General features: G+C 35.5%; 1 protein-coding gene across 1 annotated transcript in view; it reads left to right on the top strand.

The window, feature by feature from the left end:
- Nucleotides 1-25288, top strand: part of TTC27 (tetratricopeptide repeat domain 27) — a 113859-nt gene that overhangs the window by 71640 nt on the left and 16931 nt on the right. The window contains exons 11-15 of the mRNA XM_039719026.1: nucleotides 9388-9483; nucleotides 11560-11682; nucleotides 17808-18035; nucleotides 22550-22648; nucleotides 24265-24317. Coding sequence (XP_039574960.1) covers nucleotides 9388-9483; nucleotides 11560-11682; nucleotides 17808-18035; nucleotides 22550-22648; nucleotides 24265-24317 — 599 coding nt within the window. The remainder of the gene's footprint in view (nucleotides 1-9387; nucleotides 9484-11559; nucleotides 11683-17807; nucleotides 18036-22549; nucleotides 22649-24264; nucleotides 24318-25288) is intronic.

Raw genomic sequence — 25288 nt, 5'->3', positions numbered from 1 at the left:
TGACTAACAGAGAGTGATAGGGGGTTTGTTTGTTTTTCCCTGATGTATAGAGAGCTTTCCAGGAACATGTGAAAAACTGGATTGGATGCCTTTCCAGAAAATACATATATTGAAAACAGATTTCTTTACATGTGACTGCTTTCTTTTGGGATAGCTAAAGTTTAAACGCTTTGCCCGTGTGTCATATTTCTAATGTACTTACCATCATACACTGTATGGTTTCTGGGTCAGGCTCAGCTACTGGAAGAATGTTTATTTCCTGCCAAGTAATTTTTCAACAGAAACTACTGGGTATCAGTCAAGGTTTCATTGTACAGGGCAGCTATTCTTAGGAAAAATTTCTTCTTGTGAGGAGGGAAAACAGTGGGTGTCCCAAGATGTTATCTGAGACATTCTGGCTGGATTCAGGAAAAAAGAGACTGAACTTGTCTGTCTTTTCCCTTTATACTCCTGTCCCCTTCACCAAATGAGTAAAGATGTTCTTGAAGTTTTCAAATGAATGAAAATGGTTGAAAAACAGGTAACAGCAAAAGCACACTTTGCGGTTGAAAAACCCCCATGATAAATAGACTATTTCTATTACTAAAAAAAGAGCTTCTGGCAATTAAAGCAGCAGAATTTCTATGATTTCAGGTTATGGGTATCTAGATAAGACTAGACATGATTTTTTTTTTCCTTTTTCCAGGTATCTTAGTACATGAAAGAATTATGCTTGATGTGACTGCACCAAAACCAAATGCACTTGCACCAAAACAGTTACATGAATACATGGCATTTTGTTTTGTGCTGTATTTTTTTTCCTTTGATATTTCTTTTGTATTGCAGAATAACATCCAGTCTCTGCCCTAGGTAGGAAGCTGTAAATGTTTGCATGCCTGCAATTAGTGATAAGTCTTAAGAACTTTTCCTCTGAAATTCTTTTTTTATTTAAAGTATTTGTTGTTTCAGAAATTACCATCTAATTACAAATTTTTTTTTGCCATGCATAAATGTTTATATTGAATATTTTTTCCTATTATGTTTACTTATGCTTTATATTAAAGCTCGAGTGAGCCCTTTTTTTTTTTGCTATTTACAGATACTTTGACTTTTTTTAAATTGCTTGTGTATATATACATTATGGCAAAATGCAAATGTGTGCTATATGGTAGGTAAACTCAACTCTACCAGCAACAGGAAATGTACAGGATAGATTATTCTTTGTGAGCAGGGTATTCCAGTTGGAATACAAGGATAGATCAAATGGGTTGTAGTTATGAAAGTTTATGACTATATCCATACTAAAAATTATATAGTGCATAGAAAAATTATTAAAGGGTTTAGCTTGACTATCCCCTTCCTTTCTTGGCTTTTCTGAGGAAGAACTGCATCTCTCAAAGAATAGATCTGTTATATGTTACAAAAGAAGAATGTTTGATGTAACTTACTCTCCATAACAAGTTATTGTAATGCCTGATGGGGCTGGGGAGGAAAGATTGCACCAAAACAGAGGTTTGTGGTGCAAGAACAGTCAGATCTTTATTAAAGGCTACAAGCAAGATCCTCCTTTGCCACAAAATTAACTCAAACTTTGTTTTTTAAAAAAGAGTTTATTTGCTTATGCTTTTGAAGGGAATAACAACTTTAAATGCACCAAACTTGAACCATGTTAGGAATTACCTAGTTGTAATCTGTCTTGAAGTGGATACTGCATTATTCTCAGGTTCGAGTCAAGTGCTGACAGTGAAATCAAGTCTGTGTGCAGATGCCACAGAGAAAGCTGTCCTGAAAAAACCTCTGCTAGCAGTCCTCTTAGCCTAGAAACTTTAAGCTTTTAAGTATTTGGTGAGGAATTGTTGGTGCCAAGAGGTTTCTTTAGCTGTTTAGTGGGGAGAAGGAAAAAGGAGATAGCAGAGAAGAATCCATGTTCCTTATGCATGCTCAATACTATTGCTACTTACAGCCTTGAGAGCTGGAGCATCTTAGCTGAAGAATTCATCGAAGTCAGCTACTAGAACATTGCTGTGGGGCAGATAGTGCTGAATCCAGTACCAGCAGACCTCCTGTTTTCAGAGATCAGAGAGATTTCTCCATTGAGTCTACAGTGGGAGGGAAAAATAAGCAAAGTATTAGTTGGGGATTAGTCTGCTGTTTAAAGAGGGATTACTCTGATTTGAGAGAATATGCATAGAAAATTTTTGTTTTCATTTCAGTTAAAGGAAATCAGCATTTTTCCTTCTGTGTGTAAAGCTGCTAGAAACTGGGACCATTTTCCATTTGTGGACCCAGGAGTAACCTGGGTCAGTGAACATTGTTTCTTCTATCAGTGTAGTGACTACATATTATGAAGAAGTTTTTACCTAAGCATTGAACAAAGTAGGTAAAACACTGCTTTCAATGCAAACAGACATAGGTTTGAAAATGTGCATCCTAAAGTCTTCTACTTGAATGTTTTGGTTAATTTTGTTTCAAGTTGCGTTATCTTGTTAGTAGTTTTTCTCTGTGAAGCATCCTGAAATCTTTTCAGTTTCTGTGTTCCAGACACCCTGTAGACTTTTATTTGCAATACAAAGTAGGCAGTCAGTGCTATGCAACGTGGTAAAGTTAGTTTTCATAAATTTTAAACCAGTTTTTAATTCCTGGAGAGCAGTGTGATACACAGTGCTCTAGTTGGTTTAAATAAAAACACCAATTGAGGTCAATCCTAACAAGCAATAATTTGATTGCAAAAATGACTGAGAGGATGAATTTGCAAAATGAGCAAAACCACGAGTCTTCAAGGCTACAAGGTTTTAATGAAACTAAGACTTGTATTTTAATGAGGTGTAAAAAAGAGGCAATATTTTTGTGCTTTTAAACATTTAACTTCTGCAGAGTTCTCACAGAACCTTTTTATCCTCCTGAGAATGTGAATAATGTAAAATCTCCAATAAGTAGTGGTCTTCAGCTTAGCATCTTTGCACTGTGTAAGAAATGGTCTGTTTAAGCTTCCATGAATTACAAATTACAGTTTATAATAGTGATCATTGTAATAAATTTTCCTCAAGTATTTAGTGTCATAATTCCACTTGGAAAATTAGATAAATGAATGGGAGTATTCTTCTTGATGTTGAAATGCATCCTTGCTTAATGTTTTTTTCTGTGTGTTTTGATACCTTAGTTCTTAAGTATTCAGAGATTATTTCATTGTTTAACAGAAATATATAATTGTGAGCTCTGTGAGCTTTTAAAAGGATAGCTTGTTATTTCCTTTAAGTCATTTTAGTTTCCAAGCAATGAAGTTCTGTCTGAACTGTCAAAGGCTGTTTTGAGTAACGGTTGAATGTAATATGACCCAATGAGCTGTTTTTGTATCTATTCCTCTAGTGATAAAAGTGGCAATCAATAAAGTTATCACTATTTTGTCATAATCTCTGTCATGAAGTTTGGACTAGGCCAGAAATTACTGTCTCACATTAAGCAAAACTTTACTGCATTGTTATATGTAAACATTTATTAGTGTTATAATTTCTGACATTGCTTCACTGGTAGTTTGACCATTGGATTTTAGAAGTCTGCACATGTCTCAGTTTGTACTGGTGGTCTTGGTTTCAGGAGCTCTTGGGTTGACAAAGAGCTGTTGAAGTAAGTGTGTTGTTTGAAATGTAAATTTGGGGTTTAATGCTTTTTTAAAGTAAGATTATCAAAGGAGTGTAACTCAAGATCTAATTACATATGCACAAGGGTACTAAAATAGTTACAGTATAATAAAAGCTTGGAATACCTAATACATATTTCAGAGGAAAGAAATGTTAAAAAAATCTAATTATTCTGCATATTTAATTCTCCCTGTCACCTGTTTTCTAATAGGCATATAGTTTCTGAATTTTAGACACTGATTATGTATATGTTCTTCATGAAGCATGAAGGTTTTGTTAATACTTTTCTGTGTTTATATATTATTGTGTATACTGTTGCGACAGTTACTGTTGTAATACATCCCAAATTAACTTGGACTGTAGTTCTTTCTTCTGCAGCATTTTTCAGGCTTTATTGTTAGGAAATGTAACTTGGCAGAAGACAACTTGAAAAATAAAAAAGCAAATTAATGTTTTGAAACTGCAAGAATTATGTAGATTTTCCTATTAAACAAGTATTTTAATATCACTGCCTCAAAAATATATTTTAAAGCATATAGAATTAAGTCTTAAATATTGTGAAAGTTTGAATTAATTTATCAGTGAATCTTTGAAAGTTTTATCGAAGTCTGTATGTATTACAGGATCCACAAGAATTTTATGTTCCATAAGCTAAAAAAAATACACACTTTTTGTTTCATAAATACTAAGCAGTAGAAACTGTCTGTGAGACCGACTTCTGTGGAAGGAAATCAAAGGAGCTTTTTGATGATAAATTTTCCTATTCATTCATAATTTTTGAAGTAAGCTTTTGAATAAAATAAGAACTACGTAATTCCATAACCAGAGTTGCACATGTATTTACTGTTATTTTTACAAGCTTTACAAAGCTTTCCTCTACTTAGTTTTTGAGTAAATAACATAGATGAGCTCAGTTCAGTTTGAGCTGTACACCTGCTAAGTTCTTAGGAACCATAGTGTGGGTGAGATAGCAGGTTTGTTTGCTCTACAAATGGTTTTTTTTTAACCTCTTTCCCCCCTTTGTCTCCAGACACATTTCTTCCAGGCAGCTGAACAATTCCAACTATGTCTTGGTGCCATCAGGCACTCCTGACACAAAGCCATGACCCACCAGGCAGTCTCACAGCTGGTGTCCATACTTTGATACTTCAATAGGTGTATAAACTGTGTAAGTAGCTAAGGGAACAGGTAGAATACAAGAGCAGGAGAGTTGTGACACCAGCTTGCTGCTTATAAGTCATGCAGAGGTAATGTACAGAAACGGAAGAAACACAAGGAAAATGGAAGTGGTTGTCTAGGCAGAGCGTGGAAAGGTCAGGGTGATTTGTGGGATTTTCAGGAGTCTTCAGGGTTGGGAGAAATAGAAGAAAACCCTAGAATTACAAGAATTTCATTAAATGTGTGTCTGGAGTTTCTGTATTAGAAAAGACTGAAAGGCACTTTCCATTCATCGTGAATCAAGCTAAATCTGTGTCAAATATGGTAAAAACATGTGAGAAGCAGACAGCTGTGAGGTGCTAGAGAAGGGTAAAAGCAGGACAAGATAATGTCACAGACACCATGTCAACTCGGATTAGGTTATGGATTAACATAGTGGTTTATGGCTGGTGTGAGCATTCATGTAGCGAGGACTTCATGGGTGGACCATCCCCACTGGACTCCCAGAGGTATTAACTAGGGATTGATTCTGGCAGCCTGACAAGATTTCTAGACCGAGACACACAAGTCTAGAAAAAACTTATCTAATCTTTCTGTCTATAAAATCATAAATAAAGAGGAATATCAGGGGTACCAGGATTAATCAAAGGGTATGAGGAAATAAAAGAAGGGTGGAGATAGCAGTACTGGTAAATGCATAGCATATGGTAAGGTAATAACATAGTAAATAAAGACTAGAGTTTTTAAATAGGGTGTGGTTGGTGGAAAACAGCTGGATGCCTGGTTAGCAGTAGGACAAGGCAGGAAAGCAAAATAAACAAGCTATGGTGATTAACACTGACTGTGAAGCAAGCTGTTGCACAGATGAAGGAAATCGGGTGGAACAATTGTGACAGGAACACTAGAACTGGAAAATGCTCTTGCTGGAAAAGATAGGTAAAGGAAAAAGCCATGCAGCCACACTGTGTGTTACTGATATGAAAACTTGGGAAGAAGTAAGATGAAATTGCATGGATAAAATGGAAGTTTTATTTGCCACATTTAACCATTTAACATTGCCAACAATGTTAAATTGGGAGAGGAGTAGTTGTATCTTCAGTGTTTTTGGGATGGGAGGTCTAGATGGAATTAAGTAGTTGCTGCACAAGCAAGGTGTTATGCTGTTTCCAGTATTAAATATCCTGCTCCTTTCAAAAGATAGGAATTTGGGGCTTTTTGTTTGGTTGTGGGGGGATTTTTCCCCTAACTAAGCTTGGATCAAGACATCCTTCAGGTGAAATGGATGGGAACAAATGTTTGCATATAGTTAGTATTACATGTAAGGGACATTTTTTAAAGCAAGTAAACTATTTAATCTGGAATGAAAAGGTTAAGAATAGAAAGAAACATGTGAAATTGCCATTTATTTACCTTTACCTAGATGCAAAAAGCAATCTAAAGATTATATTTTAACTAAAGGAACAAATCTTTGGGGGAGGGATTTCAGACCATTTGGATGAATAACAAATTTAAAAACTGTACTGTAAGTAGGTTGAGAAATCAAACAGCATAATGTTGTGGGAAAATGACAACTCAGAAGCTGTAAGGGTGTAATAGTATTTCCAGAGATTAAGCACAGATATAAGGTCTGACTAAAAAGAAAAAAAAATTCTAACTCAGCCACTGAAGATAAGGATGGTAAAACACGTGGAGCGGATGAAGAGATTGAAATTTGGTCAGGCATGAAGATCAAAGCTGATATTTTATCTTGAGGACCTTAGTGGTGTTGCACATATGTTGAACATACAAGCAAAGCAAGAATGTACCATGGGAATGAACATAGGAAAATTATGTCCAAGGTGGGAAAGTCCTTTACAAACTTTATATACTTCAGTTGTGGATAATCAGCAGTTGAGATTGATTAGAATAGTGATTAGACTGAGGTTGATAAGTAAAGTAATAAAAGCCCTACTGTGATCATTTCAAATTAGCATGGCATGCTTCTCCCAGACAGGCTGCCTGTTGTACTGCTTAATGTCAGAGCAGGCATTGGAGTGTGAGGTGGGGAAAACAGTGTAGTTTCTAGAGCTGTCTTCTTCTGCTTTCATGTGGCAATAGTGTAGACTTTGCTCATGATATAAAATTCCATCGAAGCTATGTGGTTTTGTTGTGTCCAGACTGGATTAAAGTATCTCTGTATTGTGTTTTTTGACTTTAGAACTCATTGCTGTGACAGTTTAAGTCTTGGGAAGAGGGTGTATTATGTGGTGGGAGAGTAACCTGTTAATGGTTTAAAATGTTGCCTGTGGAAGAACTCATATCATTTAGAATTGTGAATTTTAATTTGTTTCTGCTCTATTTCCATGTAACAACTTGCAAGGCAGGAATCTGAGTCTTGAGTTAAACTAAGTCACAAAATCTTGCATCTGACTGTGTTGCAAGTATTCTGTATTTACATACTTTTTTTATTACAGCATATTTATGTTGAAGGTTATTAATGAAAAAGTTGCTCACCTGATAGTGCTCACTTGTTGAATTCACTGATTTTTTTTTTCTAGATATTAGCTGTGTGATAATGGTAGAAGTCTCATTTTCTTGCCATTATGCAGCCCAAATTTAATTTCTTCAAGCATTATTCAGAAACACAAAATTCAAAGTTTGAGTAACTTATTTTCTATATTTCAATAGTAGGCAGAACTCTCACAGCTTATTTTTTCAATGTGTTAAAGAGTGCATTATCCGTAGATTTTTTAGGACTTCTAAATTCATTGCTATTTACTCTTTTTAAGGAATGTATAATATTCATAAGTTCTACCTTCATTTTCAGTTTTGTTAGAACTCTGAACAGAGTACAGTACTGGGTTTGGGAAGGGGGAGAATTCTACTTGTTAACAATCATCTTCTCCTTGTCACTTACATTTGGCTTTTCTGCTTGAGAAGTGTAGAAAAGATATGGCCATACATTTTAAAATAAAATACGTTCTTCTGAAAAAATGTTTTTCTTTGTATTTCAGTTTTTCTGTTGGAACATAGAAATTAGAAAAGGGGGAGACAAAAAGTTAAAATAAACCCCCAAAACTATTTTGATACACTTAAAACATTTCTTGCCTTTCATTTCCTGTATTCCTCAAAAAATTATTTTCAGGACATATTTAGGAGTTTCCTGCTTTTCTAAGGCTTAGAGCAATTACTGTTTTTAAGTTTTTCAACTGTATTTTACTACATTGTTTGGTCTCATAAAATGGGTACCCAAGGAATTGGACAATTTTTTGGTTTTAATTTTTGTTGCAACAGAGCATAGAAAAATGTGCTTCGGGATTGCATTAGAACATTTCAGCAGAACTAAAACTTAGAAATGTAATGTATTATATAGCTTGTATTCAAATAAGTTCTAAAATTAAAAAGTATTACTTTAAAAGTTTTATTTTTAACCTGAGTCTTTTGGTTTTCCTGAAACTGTGTAAAGGAATGCAATTTTATTAGTGTGTTATTTTCCTTACTACAAGTACATCACAGCCATCTGCTTAGCTGGTTTCTGGATAGTCTGTAGGAACAGGCTTCTGGAGATAATTTCATGAAAAAGAATGTGAATAAGATTAAATATGTGAAATATTAGTATTTAAAATTAGGAGGTTAAGCAACAATTTAGAACCTAAATTACTGCATCATGTTGTGATTTCTTATTAAAATAATGAAGCCATTTAGTAAGTCCCATTAACATCAACAACAATTACAAGATGCTTAGGAGCTTGAATCACAGAATTGATTTTATGCAGCTGTCAGTTGCATTATTGGTATCAACAGCTGGGTTTAGAAAGAGAGAGAAAGAAGTGATCCTATCAATTTTTTCCTTTTACTTGGGAATCTTTGCATTCATTTTCAGAAAGCTGAGAAAATTCTGACCTGTGTAGCACCATGTGTAAGTCTTTGAGTTATTAAAGAGACTTTGATATATGAATCATGTGAGGACAAGTGATTTAATATTCCCTTATTTATACGCTGTCCTTAAATTTACTGCTTAATGGTGACTGGCATTTGAAGAGAGTTTCTCCCTTACCTTAAAATTTCTAACTGCCTTTCTGGCTATAGCCTCCTTTAATATTGTGGGGGTTTTGCTATTGAATTTAAATAACTTCATAGTGAATTTTCAGAGAAGAAAATAGTGGTGCAGTTTTTCTCTGTGAAGTTACCATTCTCTTTCAGAGGGCTTCAGAAGAAAATATTTCAACAATCCGAAGCTCCACCAAAAGAAAGAAAATAGCCTGAATGAATTGTATGCCAAGTCACAATAATTTATTCTGTATTAGAACTGTTTCCAAAACCATGGTCCACTTTAATATGTTTGTCTTTCTCTTTTAAATAAGAAATGTCATGCCTAAAGCACATCAATTTTGTCTTAGGGAAAAACAAGCTTAAGGACTGAAATGCATTAGGTAGAGTCACTGCAATAGTTGATGCAGTTTGAATCTGAAAGTATTTTACATGGGCTTTTAAATTCTATTCTTATTCCTGGTATTGACAATAGTTGATTATAATTTGTCCAGTATGTCAAAAATGCCTAGAATTCTGAATACTTTGAATTTATGGGGGGTTTAGGTGAAATACTAAATCAGTATATGCTTTGCATTTACAGGCACTTGCAGACCAGTTTGAAAATACAAATACATCAGTGTCTGAACGCATGAAGATTTTCTACTGTTGTCAGGTGCCTCCACATTGGGCCATACAGGTGTGAAACAATCCCATTTCAATATTTATTTCAGAGTCAGTGGTGGTTATTTTTGATGCTGCATCACTCCAAAGTCAAGTGAGTGTGATGCAACTTTGAGTTTAAACTCTGTAGAAATAAAGACATAATTGAACATATACCAGGTGTTTCTGGAGAGAAATCAAGTTCTACAGTGCTCTGCTTTCAGATGTCTTCTTCTGACATGCACAGGAGTAATTGCTTTTTAGTGCAATTCTTATTTACTTTCCTTTTTCCTCCAGTACAAAGTAGACTAAAACTTGCAAACTTCAAAGATATCTCCTATTAAAATAAACTTGCCACTGTCTTACCTTTTATTACTGGTTTACTTATGCTACTGTTACTTGCATCTTTCTTGTATTTTAAAGTTCATTTTGGGAAGTTGATCATGGTGAAATCAGCCAGGTTGGGAGTCAATAGTACACTGAAGAGCTTGAGCTTAAAAAACTTTTCTTTTGAGATAGTCCCCTCTTTTACTAGTACTGACAGGATTTTTTTATACCCATAACTACACTGTTCATCTTCATTTTCTAGAACAGAAATCTACACACTAAAGTCTTATCTGATTATGCTGTATATAGCAAACTCAAGAAAATTGCATACCGCCAAAGGTATTCATGTTGGTTTACTTTTAATGGTGTTTTATTCCTTTTTGATTTCTAATCTCACTGTATGTTTTAACCAATCATATCTCCTCCGAGCATTCTCAAGATTTTCTACATAACGTTTCAACAGCCACTTGCAATATAACCATCAAATATGGTTTTCATTTCCAGTTGTCAGAGTGGCATTTTCAGTCCAAGCCAGTTTTCTAAGCCAAAGATAGAAATGCTAAAATAGGGATTTATAATGAAAGATGATTCAATCTTCTAGTCATAGTAATGAAGACACATTACATATATAAATTTTACCAAATATAACTGAGCAAATTTAATTAAAACATTAATGATATTTAATTTTAGACAATGACAAAACTTTTTTTTCTTTAGTGATTAATATCAAGCTAACAAAGAGGTTTTCAGAGTTTATTACATATTTATATCAAAGAATTGTAGCCAGATGTTAATTTTTTTTTTTACTCCTAGTCTGTTCCCCTGTAGTAACTCCTTGGATTTGCAACAGGTACTGAACCCAAACCAATAAAGATAGGTTCATAACATATGTAGAGAATTTCACTGAGTCCATTCAGGATCAGCAAGTCCACTGCAGAGGTTAACTGTGCGGGGCATAAGTAGCTGTCCATACACAGAATGCTCCCATTTATTTTTCAAACCTGTTTGTCTGTCTGTAACACATAGTGCATGTCACTCTTACTTCAAAGTTAAAACCTATTTGCAATTTTAATTTTCTCTTAAAAAATAAAGACCAAAGATGACTTTTCAAAGTCATGAAAACATGCCATGTTTGTTTTTGGATTGAAGACATTACTCATTTATTTTCATTAGTACACTGAAATAATAGCTGAATTTGAAATAACAAAGAGGCTGACTGAACTGTGAGGAAAACTCAACTAGGGAATTAAACCTAAACTCAAATCCAATATTGGTTTGTGTAAAGACCAACCCCATTTGGCAGTGGCTGTTTGGGACAGTGATTTCTCACAGCTACTGAACAGAATTGTATCAGAGGCTTTTTCTCCATCTTTGTTTCTCCACAGGTGCAGATTACTGTGACAAAGCATTGCTAGAAGGGGCTTTAATTCCCTTCCTTGGCCTCTGTTTCCCACTCGGCATTCCCAACATCCTGCTGCAGCTGTTCTCCAGCCACATGGGCCTCATTTAAGGGCTGGAAGTTCAGCTCTGTCAATTCATTCTTGCCATGTCCATTTCTATTTCTGTATTATATTGTTAAATTGTTCAAAGCACAACAATTTTTATTCAGTTGGTGGGGGGGGTTTTGAGGTATATACACTATTTGAGGTTCCAACCTGAAGCTTCAGGAGAATAATTCCGTATTATCTATCTGCTTCTTGTTGATGTCAGAAATGCCTCTAACATCTTCTTAAATTGTAGGCATTATTTGCTACTTTCAGTTACCTGGCATTTCTTATCTTTCCAGCGCCAGCTTGCAAACTTACTCTTTGAGCTGGGATGCACCAGCTCTGCCTTACAAGTATTCGAGGAGTTGGAAATGTGGGAAGATGCAGTAATCTGCTATGAAAGAGCAGGACAGCATGGAAAGGTAAGAAAAATGTTTCATGTAGCTGAGATCCCATCTTGAAATAGCATCTGAAAGGTGAGGGACTGTCTGGCTTTAGCTGGCAAATCACTAATGACACTCACTTCTACAGGGGTGTCACCACAGGAAAATCTGCTTAGGAAAAATGGACACATGAGAGCTTGTCATAACCTGTGAATGCTAAAAGAATTGACTTGGAGTAATAGCCACATGAAATAGAAGTTGGTAAATAAGAAGCAACTTGAGATGCAGAGAAGATTGTGATAGTGATCCTTGAAAATATTCAAGGATAATTCTATTAACTACTATGGATAAACAGCAGTGTGGGCATTTCAGGAAAGTTGTAGCAGTCATTCATGATGGAGTCTTGGAGGGGATATTAATTTTCTTTCGCACTAGATTTCAAACTATTAGCTGTAGTTTTTAAAAACACTTTAAATAGAGTAACGTCAGTGTTTGATGTATGTAATTGCTTAATGTTAACATATTCAAATTACAGAATGAAACACTTGAGAAAAGAAGTGGTGTAAGATTGAAAGACTTTACTTGTTAAGTCTGTGTTGATGTTTTCCTGAACTTCTCCATCATTTCTTTAGCACTGCTACCACTGTGTGTGATCAGCTCAAAAGACAATTAAAAGCCATCACCTAACTCTGCATATTAGTGACATAACTGTTTAAAATGGTTGGCAACAGGCTATACTAGCCTTCCTATTGTTGATTGTTTTGCTTTTACTATTAGAGCACTGGTAGGAAGATTTTAGAAAATCATACCTGGAAGCAATGCCTACTTGTATGTAACTTTAACTGTGTTCTCTGTCTGGTCCAAACTCTCACACAGGCTGTTGCAGGAACTTACGCTATCAAGCAGTGTTTTCAGAATTCATATAGATATTCAGAAATATAAAATTTCAGATAAAAATAGGGTTTTTTTCTTTCTTTCCCTTCCTTTCCCTCTGTTTAAATTAAATGTATGGATGTACATGTGTCTTTACGATACCACAAGCGCAAAGATTATGGTCTAATATAATTTAAGCTTAATGAATAGAGATATATAATTTCAGTTGATAGAAAAAAAGCAGAATGCCTTATACTTACATGTTTTTTTCTAATAGTCATGCACTAAAGCTTAGATTTTGTTCATTATAAACTGGCACATATGTCTTGCTGGCAAATTCTTGCCATGTTATGCATGCCTTGGGGATAGCATGCTAATATCACAATCTTCTCAGTACAGTGGAGAAATAGAGGTCAATATTTTCCATTTCCTGGAAATGCATTCTGTCCTAGTTACATTCACAAACTGCCCTTAGGGAGTTATGAAAATGGCACTCAGAGAATAGGACAGGATATCTGACACAGGAAACTGCTTAGAAATGCTTTTAGAATGAGGGATTGTGCTGTGCTTTGAAAAAGAGAAAATGCTGTGTAAGTATGAAATAACAGAATTGCTGGAAGAAAGCTAGTTTTGGACCAAAAAAGACAGAAAATTAGAAACATGTAGCTGTGCACCAAGGGGGATGAATATCTGTGCTCTTTATTGCAAAGTGTTCAGAGTGTCAACTGCTTATATTTACCAAAAGTGTTTTGATGTTATTAAACCTGGTAGTTATTTTTGTAGAAATGCACAAAAATCTACTAAGTAGTATGTTGGCCACTAGATGGTCAAATCATTAATGGGCTTAGCATATATCTGTGCAAAAGAGCAAACTGTTTAATAAACTTCTCTATGTTTTTCATTCACAAATGCTTTTATATAGAAAACCTAAATTTAAATCCTGAAAAATCAGCAATACCAATGTGACGAGTACTTACACATCAAAGTAAGTTTCCTCCTATTTTGGAATTACCTACTGATAAAGAAACAGAGCATGTAGATAAGGCCATGTGAAGCTCCACATTGTGCTGTTAGAAAATACGTAATTCATTTGGTTATAACAGGATCATGTAGAAGTACAAATTTTGCAGAGTAAGATGTTGCTGACATTTAGCAAACTTTTTTGAGGATGTGTTACTGTTACTAGATATGGCTCTGTATTCATTTGTTTTATAACCTGAACAAAAGTTCAGGTTATTATTAATATTATTACATGAGTCAACAGAAGAGTAATAGAGTGCCAAGTAATGAGGAAAATGGCACAGAACAAAGAGGAAAAAACTATTATAAAACCTGAATGCACAGTATATTGATAGTTGCTGTGGCTTTCTCACTGAATTATTTTACTCATTGTATCCCTTTGACAGACTTGTTGCAAAAGGAGACATCTCTGTGTGTATAGTGAGAACTGGTGTTAAAAAGTGCCCCTTTCCCTTCTTTTAACTGTAAGAAGTACCCAGAGGTCTCAAGAGTATTATTAACATTGGACAGCTCTGTGTAAGATGTAACAGGTCTCTTCCACCTAACAATGGTACTACTTCCTTTCTAAAAGAAAAAGAAAGGGTGAACCAGAGATGTGACTTTTTAGTTATTCCACTTGAAGGAAGGCCTTTCTCCTTTGCAAGAGCTCTGTAACGTGGTAGCTGCTGACCTTTGATAGATTAGTGAGATCTGCCATTTGGCATCAGACAGATATTCCATCTTGCAACAGCCTGTTTTCAGTCCCATCTCCGTTCCATCATCTCTTGAGAGTATAGAGCATGATACAGAATCTGGTTTTAGACCCAGAAATCCATGTTCTACAGGGTTATTTTTTGTGTGTTGCATGGCACAGATACCTCAAAACATTTGAGTGAGGAAACACAATTATGGCAAGATCTCAAAAGCTCACCTTTAAAGTCAGGTATGGTTTCCCAGATGTGACACAGTACTACACTGATTAGTGCATGAGCTCATTCAAGAATTTGATTAATTTCCACTATATATAGTAGCAGTCACAGAAGGCAGGTAAGCATTCCTATATGTGGTTACAAAGCTAGGAGAGAGGAGGAAATATGTCACCCAGGCTCTTGCATGAAATTACAGGGAAGATGAAATGAAAACCAAAGAGCTTTTCTTTTCTCTCATTGCCTTTTTCCATGCTTGTCTGTACTACTTCTTCATGCTACTTTTCTGTTAGCCAAGTAGATTATGTGCAAGCAGAGAAATTACTTTTTAGGAAATACTTCGAACTAGCAAAGGAATTAATTGTAAAATAGTAGAACTGCTAGATCAGTGAAAAGTGAGGCTAATTGGGTCTTTTAGGAAATATATAAAATTAAAATATGGGAACGCATGGATGGGATGGCAAGTGGAAATTTAGGGTTGGGAAGCCAGATGCAGGATGCATCATGAACCTGATGTCCAGGAGTCTACTCAGTGAGTAGTGAAAAGGCACCACCTTTTGTTTAAACTGGGCCCCTCTTTACTGATTGCACATTTTTGTTGCCTTTTTAATTCCCATACCACTCATAGTAGTTTAGAAGACAAGAGTCTAAATCTTTCTTGTGTTTAAATCAGCTGACTTTTGAGGTTAGTATTGAATTCCATCCACTCTGGTGCAGACTATGCTGTGAAAAACCAGTGGTGTTATAAATGCACCTGATTCACTCAGTGAGGATTATACATATTCTTTTTTTAAAAGTTATATTTTAATTTATTATTTTCATATAATATCTTTCTAAATTTAGTTATAACTTTCAGTTATAAACATGCTTATTAATAATTAATATCCCTTTAATGAGTAAGAATAAATCTCTAATGGCTGTATTAATTTTACTTATGTTACATGCACTGTGTGAAAGATATTTTTTGATAATATTTGTTATTAAGGAAAGATTTGTTTTTGCAGAAGCAGGATTCTTAGCAAAGATTTGATGTGATTTTTTAAAAACATTTTACCACAAAGTTAGGAGAAAGAACGAGAAAAATCCTTTCTTTTTTCCACCCCCACAAAATCCTAGGCAAAATGAGAAATCCAGTTTTCGAGTATTATCTGGTTTTGTAGAAGGCAAATATTTTGATAACACAGGGGTTTTCTTTTAGTTTGATCTTTGTACTAGTCTTTAAAGATTTAAGTAATAAAAATGTTTGCAACATGCCAGAGAGGTGATCAGATAGCTAATCAGATGAAGAAAAAGTCAGACTTCTGCTTGTTTAATTCTCTGTTTTATCTATGTGCTGAAGTATTTACATTGGCAATGAGTTCTTGTAAGCTTAGACCAGAACATGATGTTTTTATGCTGTTAAATGTGAAACACCATTAGTGAGTGGTTGTCTTTCCAGTCTAGGCATTGCACATGATAGCAATCTGAGCTTGGGAATGCCCTGCAGAGGAAGTGGTGAAGATGCATCTTGCAATGCACTTTTCACCTTGTATCTCTTTGTACAGCAACATTTCAGTCTTGTTTCTTAATGTGAATGGGAACAAAACTTCACCTTATCTTTTGGTGTCTAATGTGGTTGCTGCAAAAAATCAGCTCTCTCTGCTCTAGATGAGAAAAATCTTCTCTAATGTCTGTTATTAATATGCTATAGCAACTAATGGAGGCAGTTAAGAGGAAGTAAACCGCGCTTTAACCAAACCTCTGGAAGCCAGGCTGAATGGGGCTTTGATTAACCCGGTCTCATGGAAAGTGTCCCTGCTCATGGCAAGGGGGCTGGAATTAGATGATAGTCAAATTCCTTTCCAAACTAAACTGCTCTATGATTCTCTAAATACAGTCTTCTAGTTAGGCAACATTTTTCTGCTTTGGCTGGGCTAATTCTAAATGTTTAATAATAGTTTCTTTGGCAGTATTTAGGGAGCTGCTTCACAGGCAATTAAAAACACTTGCCATCAAGTTATTTTCCTAATAATTTGCCACCAATTTTCTTCTTAATGGGATTCTGGTTTTGCTAATTTTAATATTCTTCTAGAAATGTAAACTCTTCTTCACACTTGTGCACTTGAAATATTTGTAGACTTTACTGTTACTTTGCAAAAATAATAGTAAGAATGAGATACTAAAATTGCTATGCATTAAATATTTCAAAACAAGGTAAACCAAGCATTTTTCTTAAGATGATTGTCAGATAGATTTGATGAATTTTACTGATGGTAGTAAAAGATTTTGCTTCTCTAAAAATCATCTGAAGGTCAAAGAAAGCAATTCTTATGCAAGAAAAGCAGTAATAATTTAGATGCAGAGATGATATCAGGTTTCCTTTTAGGTAAACGAGCTATGATGGAAGAATTACTGGAGTTGCAATGTTGAACTTTAATTCTGTGGCAGGCAGTGTTGGATTTTTCTTGATTTAGATAGTTCAAGTAGATATTTTCTAAGAGAAAAATTACGTTGATCTGAATTGTGTATGTTACATTTTTGCGGTGGGGGACTGAGGTAACAGTTCCGTCTGAACAAGAGATCATCTGTCCAGTGCATTTATCCTTTCAAAAAGCCACAGAAAGCAGACTATCTCTTCTTTAAAAGAGAAACAATAATTTTATTGTTCGATCAAAGATAGTAGTCCTGAAAAAAATGCTTTTGAAAGTTTGTTACAGCCCATAATAGACGTCTGGAAGGCACAGCCTGTGACTTCTGTTTCATCAAGCTGTATATATTTCAAATATATTTTATTTCAAACATTTAGATAAACTTACAATTTCTGCGTCTTAAGCAGAAGCATAGCATTTCCACAACCAACAGTATGAAAGTCGATGTGAGACACAATAGGATGGAAATCATTATTTTCAGAGAAGGGCAGTTAGAGAAAAGGGAAGGAGAGTCATTGCAGGAGGACTTACTAGGACATTTAAAAATTATGAACTTCTAGGATTGCAGATACCTTGTTGGTGCTGATACGTCATTGCCGTGAATTAGGTGTAGGTTTGATGTCCTGGACTGATATTTGTTCTTGGGACAGAATACATACCTAAGATGTAAAGAAAGGAGTAAGCTCTTTCTTGTTTTTATGGTTTAATTTTCCTTGGTGTGTTAAACCAAAAGCCACCATATTATGCTGGAGTATTTTTTAAGCATCAATTTGGAACCAGATTCTTTCTAGACTTTATCCTTGGTGCTGTGTTGGATGAAGATACCGTTTCCTCACTAGCCCTCTTCTTAATCTTCAGCTGATGACTGCAAGGTGCTAAAGCAGTATTTGTTCAGGTAGGTGTTTAACTGAAAATAAGTAGTCTCATTTTGTGTTGATTTCTCTTTGCTCTTTAACAGGCGGAAGAAATACTCAGGCGGGAGTTGGAGAAGAAGGAAACACCAGCATTATATTGTTTGCTTGGTGATGTTCTGAAAGACCACCAGTATTACGACAAGGCCTGGGAGCTCTCCAGGCACCGCAGCGCCCGCGCTCAACGCTCCAAAGGCCTCCTCCATCTCCGCAACCGGGAATTCAGGGAATGTGTGGAGTGCTTTGAACGTTCAGTACAGATCAACCCTATGCAGGTTGGGAAATTATGCACATACGGCTTTGGTTTTAGTTCATGTGTTCAGTTTTGAATGATGGCACTTCCTTAAAAGACAGTTCTGGGCACAGTTACCAAAATAACAGTTTATTACTGTTCTTAGCAAAATTTGCACCATGTGCTTGGAAGACTGGCTAAAAATGGTAGTAGGAAATGAAGACATCCTTTTGCAACCAGGTCTTTGCATGCAGGTAAATCTTTGCCTGTAGAGCTCTTTCAAAGAGATGAAGCCACTGCAAATTAATAATTACCATGAAATAAATTATGAACAAGGTATAAAGCAAAACAGTTACAAGAGGAATGCAGATTTTAATGAAAATCTCCCTTTGCCCTATCTGAGTTTGCCCTGGCTTTGAGTTACAAATTCTCATCTCTGTATTTCACAGAAATGTTTTTCGAGTGTTCTGGTCTCTCTTGTTCTGGAGTCACTGAGAAGCACTGTGTTATGCTTGTGATGACAGTCGCTTTTAGTACAACAATGCATCAAAATTGAAACCACAGTGGAAAGAGTTCTCTTGATGAGGCTGGTTTCTCTTGCTGATATTTGAAAGCTATTCTGCAAACAACTTTTGTAATCTTGTTTCAGTCAGTTTCTCAGCCACTACATCCCATCCCAATAAGGTTCACCCTGTGGAAGGTCTTCAGAAGTCAAAAAAGCTTTGTGGTTATTTATGTATATAAACCGTGCTCCTCATAGCCATTTCTAGGCCCATGCAAAAGCAGGGTATTCCTCCTTCTGTTCATTGCCCCTCAAAGAACACTGCTGAAGCTGCTGTTTTAAGTTCCATGTGACTAACTGGACTTCTGATTTAGAAAAAATTTAAGTGCCTCCAGCCTTTCAAGTCATTTTCATGAACCTTTTTTTGTATTTTGCTGATGTATTTTATTCCAATAAATCAGAGTCCTATTCTTATTCAAATGAACTCCAGATAACTTATATTTAGAATGGAAAATAAAATGACCAAAAATGCCAGCAAAATATATGTTACTCAGATAGGAATTTTATTTAAATCAAGAGGATTTCCAGATAATAAAGGGCTTCAGGAGATGGCCTACAGGGATCAAAACTGAGAAATATTCTGCTGAAATGCTTTTTTATTTTGTATCCTTTCCAAAGGAAGTTTAGAATGAAAGGAAATCCAAGCAAAATAGGCCAGTCCATATAGGAAAGTGAACATTTCCTCCTCTTGTTGCTTAGGAAGCTCTTTTTGAGATTCAGTTGAATTGTTTCAAACAAACAGATTGAGCAGCTAGATAGTGCAGATTGACATAACCGTCTCCTAAATTCTTTGTTCTGTGACTACAGAAATTAATTGTTTCCTATTCTAAGGCATCTTGAGGGTCAAAAGCAGAATGGAAATTGATTCTAAATGCAAGGACTTTACCACAAGGAAAATAATAATTAGTTAAATTATTAACTTATTCCCTGAATTGTGAATAATTTATCAGGTAAACAAAGACTCCCTGTTACAAAGAAATTCTAATTTTTTGTGGTTACTAAAAACCTTTCTGAAGGAAGAGATTTTTAGACTGCATCAAGTGATTCCCCAAAATATGTAATGGATAAAATAATTCTCTGTCAACCCTCCTTTAATCTTGTGTACTTTTTAGCCAGCTGGTCAAGTGTAGTTGAGATCTTTGAGGTAGGTGTTTGCTATATAAGCCAATCACTCTCTCAGTCTTTGGGCAATCCACAAAGAAATGAAAGCTTTGCAGTTCAAATATACCTGGAACTTGTGTTCTTTAGCACTGCTGCTCACAGAATTGCTTCTTCTAGTACACGACTGTGGATGTCAGATGCATTTCTCTTGTACTTTCACTATTAACATCTTGCAAGGCTTGACAAACAATTCCAGAGGTCAAAGAGCTCACACAGTCAGTTCTCCAGTGGTGAAAGCCTGCACAGTTCAGAAGGGATACTGTGCTGCTGTTGCTCATTATGTTTATAAGATATGCAGTGACTGTTTTTCCTCCCAGCCTTTACAGAAGCACTGTTTAACTTGTATCCTGAACTATAAAGTTGGAACTCACCTTCAATTTCATACTTGATCACTCCAGTCTCTGCCTCCCCTTTTCCTGTCCAGAAGTTACTGAACTAAAAAGAATATAAAGGGGAGTTAATGAGACAGCAGCCATGTGGGAGTGCTGGTGGACAAAAGAGCCTTAAAAAATTAGATTCACTATATGGTTATTTACTGTTAGAATTGCCCTCTAAAATTTGAGAAACATAGTTTTCTCTTCATGTGGAGTTTCTTCCTTGATTGATGAGTTTATGAGTCATGAAAGTGACAGGTTGACAATGCTGAAAAGTAGGTTTTCATGTTTGCCCAGGCCAGATGTAGTTGCTAATTCTATCTTCACCTATTTATCAACATGTTCCATGGATGGGCTTTGCATAAGCAAAAGTTTGTTGAGTTCTTTTCTCAGTATTGTGATGCTTGCCCACCAGTCTGCCAGGTCTGACAAAGATCAATGTCATGTGTTTGTATTCTGGGATCTAAACTTTGAAGCAGATTAACACTAATTTTTGTGGCAGTTAAGTCAGGAGCAGATATTAGTGGAGTTTCAGAGACAGGAAAATGAGTTTGAAGTGGAGAGAACTGTAAGAATGTTTGCTACAGTTTGCAATTAGTTTGTAGAGGTAAAAGCTGCTTATTTATGAGCCAACAGTGTTATCCTCAACCTTGTAAAATCCCTGATTTTAAAAAAAATTAAGTTAATATTTTTCTGTTTAAATATTTGTTATGATTTCCTAAGGAGAACCAGAATTATCTGAGTTAGTTGCTTCAGAACTAGTACCCAAAACACAAGAGAATATAAACATTAAACAGACACCTCAAGAAGTAATATATTGTTGTGCAATACGGAGTTAATGTAACCTGGTTTTCCATCTTCCATTTCTCCACCTCTTTCCCTCTCAAAAAAAACTTCCCTAGGAAAACTAGGGGTTCTTTTTGACCTTGGCGTATAGAATGGAGAAATGGCTGAATTTATTGCAGTAGAGTAGTAGTACCTGGACTGATTTTGCAGCACCTTATAAAATGTCCTGTTTTGTTTTGACTGCATGCATTTAAAAAGCATAATGCTGTCAGAAAATACTCTGTTAATGTACTTAGGGTTTAATAATTTTCTGAATTATGAAACTTTTATAATAAGTAATACTTAGTTAGCTTGCAGTTCTTTGAGAATTAACCATGTGGCAAATCAGGAACTTGCTGTTGAAGAGCTATGAAAATTTATGCCATTATCTGATAGTATTTAGAGTAGAACAGACTATTTCAATTGGAAGGGACCTACAATGATCACCTGGTCCAACTGCTAACCAGTTCAGGGCTGACCAAGTTAAAGCACATTTTTAAGGGCATTTACCATATGTGTGTTAAACACCTGGCAGCCTTGGGGCATCAGCAACCTTTGGGAAGATTTGTTCCAGTGTCTAACCACCCTCTAGGTAAAGAAATCCTTCCTAATGTCCAGACTAAACCTCTCCTGGTGCAGCTTTGTACCATTCCCTTGCATCACACCACTGGACAGCAGTTCTGTGTGAGCCAGCAGTGAGCCCTGGCAGCCAGGAGGGCAGCAAATCCTGGGATGCATCAAACACAGCACAACCAGTAGGTCAAAAGAAGGGATTATCCTGCTGTCTGCGGTTCTCACCTTGAGCACTGTGTGCAGTTCTGAGCCCCACAATTTCAGAAAGATGTGAAGGTCCTTGAAAACATCTGAAGGAGGTCCACAAAGCTGGGAAGAGGGCTGACTGGAAGGAACATCCTGAGAGGAGTGGACTTGTCTAGTTTGTAGAAAAATAAGTTGAGACATGACCTCATTTCTCTCTTCATCTCCCTGAGAAGGGGGAATGGAAAAGGGAGGTGCTGAGTTCTCCTCCATGGCTGAGTCTTTATTGATGAGAGGTATTTGGTTGTAACAACTAAAGACTTTAAATGCAAGATTACTGAACTGGTGAAGTTCCGTTCTCTGTGCAAGGCATTATTTAAGTACATTTCTATCTAAACATTGCAATAGAAACTTGAGAAGGTCCATGTTCTGAGAAGAGAAAGAACTGTAATTTTTGAACTGTTCCGTTCGGTCATTTGAGATGTTTCTTATAAAATATTATTACCTTGAAAAACATTTCCTAGAGTATCATTTGACCTAATTGTAATAGTGTAAAGTAAATGTGGATTTTTCAAAAATGAAAACAAAATATGCAGACCTCTAAGTAGCTATCACTTTGTTCTGTAAATGAAAAGAGCACTTCACAAATGGTTAAGTGATCTTCATGCAGTCAACACCGTTGTTTATCCATATTTATTAAAACTTCTAACCTAATGTTTTTCTCTAATCAACATATGGGATATTATTTTTTCCAGTACAATACTATTATAGCTGAAGACAAGTAAAATCAACAAGAGTTGTGTGTTTTCCCAGGCCAAATTATTTCTTTTGTGCTAAAATATCCATGTATGTAGATAACCATTAATTTTTTCTCTCCAGCTAGGTGTATGGTTTTCCTTGGGCTGTGCATACATTGCTTTAGAAGGCTACGAAGGTGCTGCCAAAGCATTTCAGCGCTGTGTGACATTGGAACCAGATGTATGTACTTTTGAACAAATTATTCAGATGGCTTATCTAAAAGCAGCAAGGATGTTTTCATTATAAACAAGCAAAGTAATAATGAAAAACTTGTTTAAACCTTAGCCCTTTTAATAAATTAAGCTTGTTCATGAAGGATATATTTTTGTCATAAGGCATCCTAAAAATACTTACCCAGTACTTAACTTTGTCCAAGTATTAGTATGTGAATGTTAAAATATATTTGAAAAATTCCTTTATGCTTGTACACATTGCTAAAACAGACAAATGGGAATGACTAAATTAAAAAGAGATTAAAAAAAATTATATTAAAATATTTAGTCATCTAAGTAGTAAAATTCTCCTGAAAAAAAAAGTCAAGTTTACGTGTGACAAGTAAATTTTTAACTGTATATTTCAGGAGCACAGGGAGAATGGAGCTGAGGCACTTTTTACAGGGCATGCATGTATGCAGTACTGTCGTTTGAATGTGCATTGAGACAGTGAAGGTGCCAGCTGAATTACCTGAGAAATACACTGACAGTACTTTTGCCAGAAGGCCTGACTGTCAGCTTGTTGCTTAGAGTTAATGCCATCTACTCGATAGAAATTGTTGTTTTTCATTCTTTTCTCTTGGAGAAAAGAATGAGAAAACAATGAGAAGCGACAGAGTATTCTTTTTTCTTTATTATAAAATGCAATAACTTCCTTAGGGGAAAAAATGTACATAAAGAAATCAATGGAATTCTTACTTAATATATTGGGTTTTTGTCGTTGTTCAGTGCGGTAAGTTTACTTGGATTCACTTATCTCTCTAGGGCCTGTATTTAATTGTATTCATTTGACTAAGCCAGCTGACTTCTCCATGAGTTAAGTGGTGGGTTTTATGAGTAAAAAGTGCTGGACTGGCTCTCAGTTGGAGGCAAAACCTGTCTTTATACGTCTGCAGCTGGAACAATGTAGTGACCATTTTCATGAATTAAGTCTCAGAAAGGTTTCCCAGCATGAGTGAAATGCTCCTTAAGCCTCAGGATAGCCTTCAGTACCAGACTACATTGCATTGCAGTGCTCAGACTGTATTCTTCAAATAATTTCTAGCTGTCATTTAGCTAAATTCAGTGATGGGGCTTCACATTTACAGCAGTGTCAGCAAAGGGCAGGAATCATCTCTGCTCATCTCTGCTGGTTTTACCTGAGGTGTGTTAGGGAACATCAGATCCCTGCTGTCCAGCAACACAGAGTGCTGCGGTTTAAGTGGCTTCCAACTGGTGAGAAGTGATGAGCTGCTGGGAGCACTGACCTTTCCAGCCATCCCAGCTAGATCCTAGAAGAGGGTGCCTGTTTACAGTTGAGACTGAAGGCAAGAGCTGACTTAGTGTATCGCAACCCCAAGGCAGTTAATTGATATTTATATACCTGATTGTTGCTGATGTAGTCAAATATTCATGTATTTGAATTTTAAACATAATAATTTATATTTCAATGCAGTATTTTAACTGCCATATAGAAGGTAGGTGTCAATATGTGTGATTACCAACATCAATTATGTTTGGCAGCAGTTTCACTTATTTATTTTTAGCAAATAAGCACAATGAGGATGAATAAATTTTTCTGTACTTCTTCGTTTATCATTCCAGAATGCTGAGGCCTGGAACAATTTATCAACTGCTTATATCAGATTAAAACAGAAGTAAGTACTTAAAAATAATTGGAAGATACTGCTTCCAAAACAAATAACTGTGGTTTCATTTTCTTACGTTGAGTTTTTTATTATTAAAAGTTGCTAAACTCATAGTTTGCAATTTTTAGCCCTTTAGTTCTCTCTCCCAGTTTGAATTAGTAGTAACTATTTTATTTTAGAGGAAATAATTTTGTAACTTTTATACAAGTAGCAGACTCTTTCTACACTTTTTTCTTGTTAGAAGTATTTATGATGTAGTAAGTGCAATCAGTGCAAAATATTCATAATAAATATGAATAATAAAAACTACTTTGACCATGAAGTTACGAAAATATGTCCATTTCATACAAACTATTTATTCAGGCCTATGTAATTTCATAGGATATTTTCCTCTGTAGATTTAAGGGAAAACCAGATAGTTTGGTTTTTTTATGCAAAAGCAGATGGAAATCTGCACACATGCTAGCTGTCTTACTCTTCTCCCTCAAAACTAATGATTCATACAAGAAACATTGACCTAAGTGGACTGCCATTCTTATTTTCTATTTCAACACATTGTAATAAGAGTTTACCTGGAAAAATCTAATATTTAAGAATTTTCATATTATAAGTTGTTACCGAGAATGAAATGAAAGAATACGATAAATTATTTTTTAAAATCTTACTTGAAATCTGACATCAATTTATGTGATTACATAGTCAGGAGGCAAAGTAAAAAAAGAGAGAAAGAATAGTAAGCTTGTATAAAAGTGTACATTTATAAACATACATAGGAAAATGAAAAGTAATATGGACTTAGATATATATGTCAATGGGAGCAGGAAGGAGGAGAAAATGAAGTGTTAGAATAACTACACAAGGCTAAAAAGTAATAGAAAGCAAGAGCTTGTTTTTAGTTTTCAGTAGTTCCATCTTCAGCAGTGCCTTGAGTATGTACAGTTCATGTGGTAGTTGTTCCTTCTTTTCCATACAATTCAAAA

This window comes from Passer montanus, unplaced genomic scaffold (genome assembly GCF_014805655.1).
Source record: "Passer montanus isolate IOZ18808 unplaced genomic scaffold, ASM1480565v1 scaffold40, whole genome shotgun sequence".
NCBI lineage: Eukaryota > Metazoa > Chordata > Aves > Passeriformes > Passeridae > Passer > Passer montanus.
The sequence above is the reverse complement of the archived record's forward strand: the minus strand, read 5'-3'. Positions and strand labels throughout refer to the sequence as shown.